Source organism: Danio rerio, chromosome 19 (assembly GCF_052040795.2).
Source record: "Danio rerio strain M-AB ecotype USA chromosome 19, GRCz13ab, whole genome shotgun sequence".
Lineage (NCBI taxonomy): Eukaryota > Metazoa > Chordata > Actinopteri > Cypriniformes > Danionidae > Danio > Danio rerio.
The window spans coordinates 2,265,001-2,274,595 of record NC_141039.2 but is presented as its reverse complement, the minus strand read 5'-3'; the positions used below and the strand labels follow the sequence as shown (position 1 = coordinate 2,274,595).

The following is a 9,595-nucleotide window of genomic DNA, read 5'->3' as shown; positions in this document are numbered from 1 at the left end:
TGAGCAATGATTCTTTGAACCGACTCTCTTAAATAATTTTGTTTTAACCATGATGGACACCGTTAAAGGGAATTAATTTTATTTACAATAATTCCAAAGAAAAATACAAAAAATTAACGTAGGGGTTAAGTTTAATAAGACTCGAACAAAGACGCATTAAAAATGATTTAATCGGTTCATTCAAATGAACTGATTCACAAAGCAGGACTACTGACCCGTGCCACCACAACTTTCAAAATAAAAGTCTACTGTTGGGTACAAAAAATAACCTGTTCGTTTTATTTAAAAATATCCAGCAAGACCTTTGACTTACATAGTTTCTGCATTATTAAAAATAGCTTGCAGTCATAAAAATTAGTTATGGAAATTTTAATGTGTGTCAAATCCAGATCCTGGAGGGCTGCAGTTCAGTTCCAGCCCCGCTTCAATACACTTACCTGTAGGTTTCAAACAAGTCTAAAGTAATCAATTGGTTTAATCAGGTGTGTTTAATTAGGGTTAAAGCTAAACCGTGCAGAGCTGTGGCTCTCCAGGAACTGAGTTTGACAACTTTATTTTAAAATTACCTTTTATTCTGTCATAACCTGTAAAGGCAGTGTACATGGCAGAGATGTAGCACTTTGCTAAACCTTATCAAAATTCAATCTAAACACATTTTGTTTTTAAATTTGACCTCAACACTGGCTTTTATATCTTAAAAAGGAAAAATCCTGCACACAACTCAAATTCAATCAAGCAGTTTTTATTGGTAAGAATGTAGAAAAATAACCAGACACCCTTGCAGAATCATCCCTCATATGATCACCACAAAACAAAAGACTCGAAACAGTTGTCAAAAGAACAGAATTTAATGTACAAAACGCAAAATATCTCCTATACGAAGAACAAAAAATGCTGTACAACGCGCACAAAAGTACAGTGGCTTGAGATCTTCATCTCCTCGGCCCACCGCGGCCCCGTCCTCTTCCTCGGCCACGACCACGTCCTCTTCCTCGACCACGGCCAGCCACTGCAGGACAGAGATGGTAAGAAGTTATACATCATCACAGACAAGCAATCCATCTGTGTGTTGATGCTCGGTGTATTTTGCAGCACTCACCAGCTTCTCTCTTCTTGGACTTGACTTTGGGCTCGATGTCCACCAGCAGCGTGTCCAGAGGAAGACTGTCCGGCAGGATGAAGTAGCGGATGTTGTTTCCTCGGATGCTGAGCGACTCCAGCTGAGTGGGCTCTCTGTTTTTCAGGGTCATCTTCACAGCTTTGAGGTGTGTGTTCATGCTGACGTCCACACCTGAGCAGAGGATTCACAGAGCAAACCATAAAGGGTTGATTTAAGCATCTCTCTTATGGAGCCGTTTCACACTTCCAGGTTTCTCAGCAGCAGAACTCAGAGCGCAGTGAATGCAGGAGTACAACAAATATTTTTTACAATTCTATTCGATAAAATAATAACAGAAAAACTTAATGATGGTTTTAAAGACTTTCAGAAAAAGGAAAAAAATAAAGTGTGAGACTGATAACGGCAGCCAGAAGAGAGAACAACGTCAAATTTACAGTCCCACCTCTGTACACTCTAATGCAATTTTGATTGCAAGATCATATGACACACACATAAATACATATAAATGCTGATTATTTTTCTTAATCTAAATATTTCAAGAATTTAAGATGCTAATGACTAGAGCAGCACAATTAATCAAAAAAAGATTGCGATCTCGACTCGAGCCCCTAGACCAGGGGTGTCAAACTCAATTCCTGGAGGGCCGAAGCCCTGCACAGTTTAGTTCCAACCCTGCTCCAACACACTTACCTGTAGGTTTCAAACAAGCCTGAAGGACTCAATTAGTTTGATCAGGTGTGTTTAATTAGGGTTGGAACTAAACTGTGCAGAGCTGCGGCCGTTTTAGAACTGAGTTTGACACCTGTGCACTAGACGATCTTAATTCAGGATTTATGATTCTGTCAATCATATTTTCAAGTTCAGGTGAGAAAAGGCGGCTGCACAGGTCTACACATTGTTTTACATACGTTGTTCAGCAATGTGGACACTATTGGTGTTGAAATGAAGTTGAAAGAGTCACATACTGTATTTATAAGGTATAATTCACCCCAAAATGTCATTTCTGTCAGCCGCTATATAACACATGACGTGAGCGGCTGACTGTAAGCTGTTAGGACAGAGGGCGGGCGCACGCCTGTGAATGAAGTCTACTTTAGCGAACAGAACCTGCATAGGCTGTGAATAAAAGGTAATAAAGTTGTAAATAACGTTAAGTTTGTGAAACAGTGATTGTTTGAGAGCCGCGCGGGAGGTATGAAACGCACTTAGCAGTGAAAATGAACCTGAAAGCGTGCACAACACTTGAATAATCATATGGTGTTATGGAGTTATGATTAGACTACAGGCATTTGATATGCTTTTTTCTTTCTTAGCGAACACAAAGTGTTGTGCATGAGAATAAACAGTAGACCTACATATTAATATAGTTTTTTTTACTATATATTTGAGAAATAACAATAATAATAGCCCACTAATAGTAACCTTTATTTTATATCTACAGAATCGTGATCTTGATTTTAAGCAAAAAATAAATAAATAATCGAAATTCTTATTACAGCCAGAATCGTGCAGCTCTACTGATGACCATTAAACACATCATAACAGTCTTGTGAACAGGGTCCATTGTGTGTTTAACAATTTTAAAAGGAATAGTCAACTTCTTTTTTTTAAAGAAATAGTCTCATTTTACCACCCCTTAGAGAGTTAAACAGGCGAGTTTTCCCATTTATGAATCCGTTTAGCTGATTTCTGGGTCTGGTGAGAGCACTTTTAGCTTAGCATAAATCATTGAATCAGATTAGACCATTAGCATCTCACTTGATTCTTCTGTACTGACATCGTGTATTACAACTAGCAAGAAATGAAAAGTTGCTATTATCTATATCAGGGGTTCCCAAACTTTTTAACTCGTAACCCCCAAAATAACAATTTTAGTAACTCACAACCCCACTATCCTTGGAGGTGGTTATAAGTAGGGACAGACTGAATCTGCGGACGTTTTTTGCTATTTCTGCGGAGAGTTTTGGTAAAGATCTGCGGAATTATTTTGGGAGTATTATAACTAAAACCTTAATATATGACATAAAAAAAAAACAATATCTTTATATAGAATTTTTATTTAATGTTTAAAATGCTAATCCAATTAGATTCACATTATTTGATAAACAAAGCAAGTCTCTCATATAATATCTCTACTAAAAGACAGAAAATATTGCTGTACAAACTGCATTGTACATAAGTCCAACGAACATTTTCATATTAGTCAATAATATCACTGAAATAAATTTAAAAACTGAATAAACAGATTTACACACATTTAGTCAAGTAAATAAACAGAATTAATGATGGGCTAAACATCTGCGGAATTCAGCTCACGCAAAATCTGTGTTGGCATAGTTATAAGCATACAAACACTGTACACAATAATGCACACACAAACCAATCGCAACTATATAAACAAGCTTATTGACAACACAACAAAAGTGCAGCAGTTTATCAACCATATCATTTTATAGTCACTATTCATTTGTTTAATTTAATATTAACCTCACTTAATGAGAATCGTGAAATATATACAGCACAAGTCTATTCTTGATTTAATTTCGGAGACCGCCACTAAAAGATCGTCCACTATGTTCAGTCGGGGCCTTTATTTTTGATGTACAGGAGTGCTGTAAAGGTGTCAAAGTTTAACATTGAGCCGTAAAATAAATCTGCTGCAACTAACACTATTGCTGTGTTATTATTCTAGCGTAATCACTCAAGGAGTCGTAATCCAATGTAAAAAAAATGTAAACGCTGCTGTCTGTTTATGTACATGTTTTTGTTTTAAATGTAACTATTAAACAATATCTTCTGCAGGTTATGGATAAAATATGGTAATTTTAATAATTTATTTATATGTATACTTTGGAAATCACCAAGCAACCCCCCCTCAAGGACTCACGACCTCCCAGGAGGTCCCGACTGCCACTTTGGGAATCACTGGTCTAAAAATTGAAAATCTCCACAAGTAAAGATGTAAATTTTCACACAATACCATGATCTATTGTTTTTCTGTTCACATGATTATTATAATACGAGTCTGACTCAGTGGCATTAGTTCATCAACAATGTATAACAAGTTTTTTAATTAGGGGGTCAAGCGCGAAGCGCTGAAACCCTATTGTTTTTGTTAAGATTTTTATTATTATTATTATTATTATTATTATTATTATTCTGCCGAAGTCACTATTGCCCAGACCAAACCGTAAGGCCGAGAGAGCTGAAACTTGGCCAGATGGTAGTACCCCGGTACACTACGTTCTGGCCAAAGATCAGCCAAATCAGACCATAGGTGGCGCTATGGCGCCAAAAAAACACTTTTTGGACATTTTTGGCCGCTTATCGTTCACCGTTTGTCGTAGACTCAAAAACTTTACATTTTTTGAATCCTTGGGTTAACTTGAACAAAAGTGTATAGCAGAAATTTTTGCTCTACGATGCACCGTTTTCCCGCTACATCGCGATTTATCCGAAACCTACTTTTACGAACTTGTCCTAGGTTTTTCACTCAATCTAAACCAAACCAGCTCTCAAATGTTCTCTGGACACTGAATATCAATAATTATCAAAAAAAAGTTGACATTTTTATTCTCACTCGAAACAGTACACAACAATGTTCAATGCTAATTGAAGCTAAATGCTAATTGGAGCTATAACTTTTGAACGGAATGAGATATCATCACCAAACTTGGTACACACATGTATAAGCTCAATTTGAGGTGACAGTGCAAAAACAGCGGACTTTGACCACATGGTGGCGCTATAAAGCTTAAAAACCATAAAATGACCCTAACCTTACAACCGTTTGTCCGATCAGCTTGAAATTTGGCATGCAGTGTCTTTGACCAGTTTGCCATGACATATTATAAGGACAATGACACATCTCAAAAAACATGGCCGCCATTAGCCAATTAAAATTGTGCAGCCATTTAGCAAGGTTAACAAGCAGCGATCGGAACGAAACTCGCTGGGTATGTTCGACTTATGGACCTAGAGGTCTGTAAGAATTTTGAAAGAAATCGGCCACTAGGGGGCGATTTTACGCAATTTTAAGGTGTAATGGGTTGTGTATCACACAACCTTTTGCAAAACCACACAAAATACATATTATATGATAGGCCCGCTCATACCGAACAGTTTGACACTAAAACCACTGCTGTCAGTCACACCGTTCGTAAAATATGCATCAATATAGGAAAAACCTACTTTTGCGAACTAGTCCCTGGTTTTTCACTCAATCGCAACGAAACCAGTGTTGTTGGAATCTCTGGACTGTGTAGATCAATAATTATCAAAAAAAAGTTGAACTTTTCTCCTTGGCTAGCTGTAACAGGCTAATTTACAAAAGAGGCGTGTCCACACGAACCTACATGCCTGTAAACCAATAAGGAAAACTCATAACATCACAGAAATTGGTGAGCACATGTGCCATATCAATGAAAAGAAACTTACAAAATTTTGTGAAGATCAAACCATAGGTGGCGCTATAATAGCAAAAATAGTCTTAAAAGCATGCCAAATGGCTTAAAAATAAAGTAAATGTGCTTCATTTAAACACTATTTCACAAAAACACTTAATCTACATATCATATGATAGGTCTGCTCATACTGAACAGTTTGACACTAAACCCACTGATCTCACTCACACCGATCATTAAAAAAACCATCAATATGTACAAACCTACTTTTGCGAACTAGTCCCTGGTTTTTAGTTCAATCGCAACGAAACCAGTGTTGTATGAACCTCTGGACTAAGTAGATCAATAATTATCAAAAAAAAGTTGAACTTTCCATTTTAGATAGCTGTAACAGGCTCATTTACAAAAATGGGCGTGTCTACACGAACCTACATGCCTGTAAACCAATAAGAAAAACCCAAAACATCACAGAAATTGATGAGCTCATGTGGCATATCAATGCGAATAAACATGCAAAATTTTGTGGTGATCAGGCAATAGGTGGCGCTATAATAGTAGAAATGGTTCTAAAAACATCATAAAATGGCTTAAAAAGGCAGTAAATGTGCTTCATTTACACACCTATCACTGAAATGATTTGCAAGTTTTTTTTTTTTGCCCATCTTGGATGTTTAAAGGTCTCAAAAACACATATTTTCAGTATTCTATCATTTTAGCCACTATAACACAGACTTTTAACTGTCACCTACCATTTCTAACCACTAGATGTCACAACAAGACCACTTATTTATTGTTCATAATATTTGCATACCTTTGTTGTTCTACATTTTTTTGAGTTTAAAGTCAGGGAAATTGCATTTAGGATCATTCTGAATCACATTTTGACCTGATATAAACACTGCTATGCATTAAACATCTAATTTGGTCACAGTTAACCTCTGTGTAATAATTCTAATAGGCAAAACTGGTTCTATAATTAAACACCTTGTTTTAAAACATGTGTAAAGAAAATCACAACTGTGGCAACTAGATGGCAGTAACAGACCACTTATTGTTTATTTTACTGCTCTATAGCAAAGAATGTGATGTAATGTTATGTTATGTAATGCATTCTGAATCCCAAATTGACATGAACTGAACACAGTTAATGCATTTAAGATTAAATTTTGTCAAAGCTTGTCACACCTTTTACTCTGTAGATTTTTAAATTCTTTTATTAAAACACAAAATTATTAGTTTATATAGTTTTGTCATTTTTGTTGGGAAAAGCTAAAATAGCCATAACTCATGAATGGATTGAAATATCTACACCAAACTTGTCACACATATGCAAGAGGTTAATCAGAGGTCATAGCATGAAATTCGCAGACATTAGCCACATGATGGCGTTATACATTGTAAAATCACTGTATCTGAGTAACCATTTATCTGATTAACTTAAAATTTGACATGTCGTGTCTTTGTCTAAGGTGTCATGACTCGATCTACACATTATATCATAGGGCTGCTTATACTGGTCACTTTGACATAAAAGCGGTCACTCGAAATGTTCATTAAAAATTTGTCAATATGTAAAAATCGAAGTTGCTTCTCTGGAGTGTTTAATCAAACATTTGTTAGCTCAATCTATAAACTTTAACACTCTAATCGTATATTTCGTTGTCGAATAAACTACTTACAGGCATCCTAACTGCTATATGACCTTACCCTGCTAAACTGCTTGACCCCCGTTAATTGCTGCTTGCAGCTATATTTATTATTATTATTATTAATAGCACAATATAGGGCATATACAATGAGTCTTTTTAATTCAAGTTTATTTGTATAGCGCTTTTTACAATGACTAGTGTTTCAAAGCAGCTTTATAAAAGGTGTACATTATTGCATAACAATCCAATTAAGTTAAGTCATTTTGAGCTAAAAGGTTAAAAGCATATTTTCGGGGAGCTGACAGATGTACTTGAGGTAAAGTTGTTTTTATATTCACACATTCAGATTTAATATAATTTCAGAAAAGTATTATTTGCAAATACTAAATAGGGGAATCATATTATCAGCAAATGACTATAAAGCACAATAATGTTTACGGTCTAATATTGTTTTGAAGTCATTCTTATATGTGATTTCAGATCAAATATTCAAAGCAGCGTGGTAAAACATAATGAATCTGTATTCACCTTTTTAAAAACTGCTTTGCTATTTCATAGAACGCCAAAGTCTAAACCTGCTAATATAAAACCAACTTCACGTCAATATAAGCACATTTATTGGCCACCTATGAGATGTAATGCATCAGATTCAAAGAGAAAATGCATAATATGACCTCATTTAAAGAAGCAGGCGCATTGCAGACAGTTTATAAATGTGATTATGGTGCATTACTTTAAATAATAATTACCTGTAATTGTGCCATGGACCTGTGTGCCATTCTTCAGCTCAATCGTGACGGTTTCATGGCTCAATTTCATCAAAAACCTGCAGGTCACAATCATAAAAACAATGGTAAACAATTATATTAACATAACGTCTAATATCTACATATAAAGCATTTTGTCAATATGATTATATAAAGTATTTACAGCTTACTAATGATAATAAACTGATAACTATATTTAAAACAAATGATAAACTATATATCCAATAATCTCTAGACTTCCTAACTACACACTATAGTGTCTATTAACATAATTAAATGATTATATACAGCTAGCATCTTTAGAAACTAGTAAATAAATGTAATTAACTTAGCATTGACAGTTGTTTCTGTTTATGTATTTGTTGCATTTAAGACCCCGCATGATCAAACTACCACCAAGAAACCCACAATTTATTATTAATCTAAGACTAAACTCGCTTATTACATAGTTTAAAACACGTATGTGCTTAAAACAAATGAGTAAAACATTCAAACAAACGCTCGTCCATTCATTCATTCATTCCCGCCTGATGAAGCTAACGGCTAACTAGCAGCTACACACAATCCGGCTCCATCTAATAAAATACATCGCGTACCCGCAAAGTTTCTATGTGTATTTTAATTGTATGAGAGCTGTAGATGTTTATTACCTGACGAGTTTCATGATGGCGGTGGACTTTGAGAGAAAATCCTCCACCTAGATGAGAAAAAATTGTAGCGCAAAACGAATGTAGGACGCTACTGGAGAGATGGTACAATCACTTCCTGGGTGAAAGGGAAACAGAATTCTGAGGACAGAAGGGTTGCCATTACTCAACAAAATCACCGGAATATTTTTACACGCTGGTAATTTCATTTATAAGCATGTTATAAACATAAATAAGCAAATTTAAAAGTTAAAATGTTGCTACAACATTTTTTTATTATGATAATAGCTTAAAAGTATTTGTCAATGTCGATATCTCATGGTACATAGGTTAATAAAAACACTATTTTAATTAACCAAGACAACAATAATTTAATCTTACAGTAAAAAGGGTCATAAAGCATTCTTTTAAAAAACCAAAACAGCAAAATTAATCATATTTAAGGCTTCAATTGCGTTTTAAGATAATAAAAGTATAATACAGATTTAAATTTTCACACTTTCTTTTATAAATTTTTAAATATTTTTCCATATCACGGCGCAGCTCCAAAATATGATTTATTTTAGACTATGAATAAAAATATACTATAATAAAATATTAACTTTATTCAGTTTTTTCTTTGTAATTATATTTTTTCAATAAAAAAAATAGCATTCAACATCCACCGGAATAGATTTAGTTTTAACGTATTTGGCAACCCCACAGTGACGATACAGTAAATAGGTTAATAAAAACACACTTTTATTAAACCAAAACAGCAATAATACCCATATTTAAGGCTTTACTTGTGTTTTAAGATAATAAAAGTATAATACAGCTTTAAATTTAGACAATTTTTCATGTAGTGTCATTTTCATATCAAAGTGAAGCTCCAAAATACTGTTCATTGTAGATAATGAATAAATAAGATACTATAATATAATGAAAGCTTTATTCTGTCTTTACTCTATTTCTATTTTCCCAGTTTAAAAAAAAGCTGCATTTAACAACCACAGGAATAGATTTATTT

General features: G+C 34.5%; 2 protein-coding genes across 2 annotated transcripts in view; both read right to left on the bottom strand.

The window, feature by feature from the left end:
• dennd3a (DENN/MADD domain containing 3a) overlaps positions 1-9,595 on the bottom strand; it is a 400,395-nt gene that overhangs the window by 211,232 nt on the left and 179,568 nt on the right. The gene's annotated exons all lie outside the window — the stretch shown is intronic.
• Positions 722-8,747, bottom strand: snrpd1 (small nuclear ribonucleoprotein D1 polypeptide). The gene is given in 4 exon segments (NM_173252.2): positions 722-1,009; positions 1,100-1,291; positions 7,922-7,998; positions 8,590-8,747. Coding segments are annotated over 4 exon segments (360 nt in total). The 5' UTR covers positions 8,604-8,747; the 3' UTR covers positions 722-932.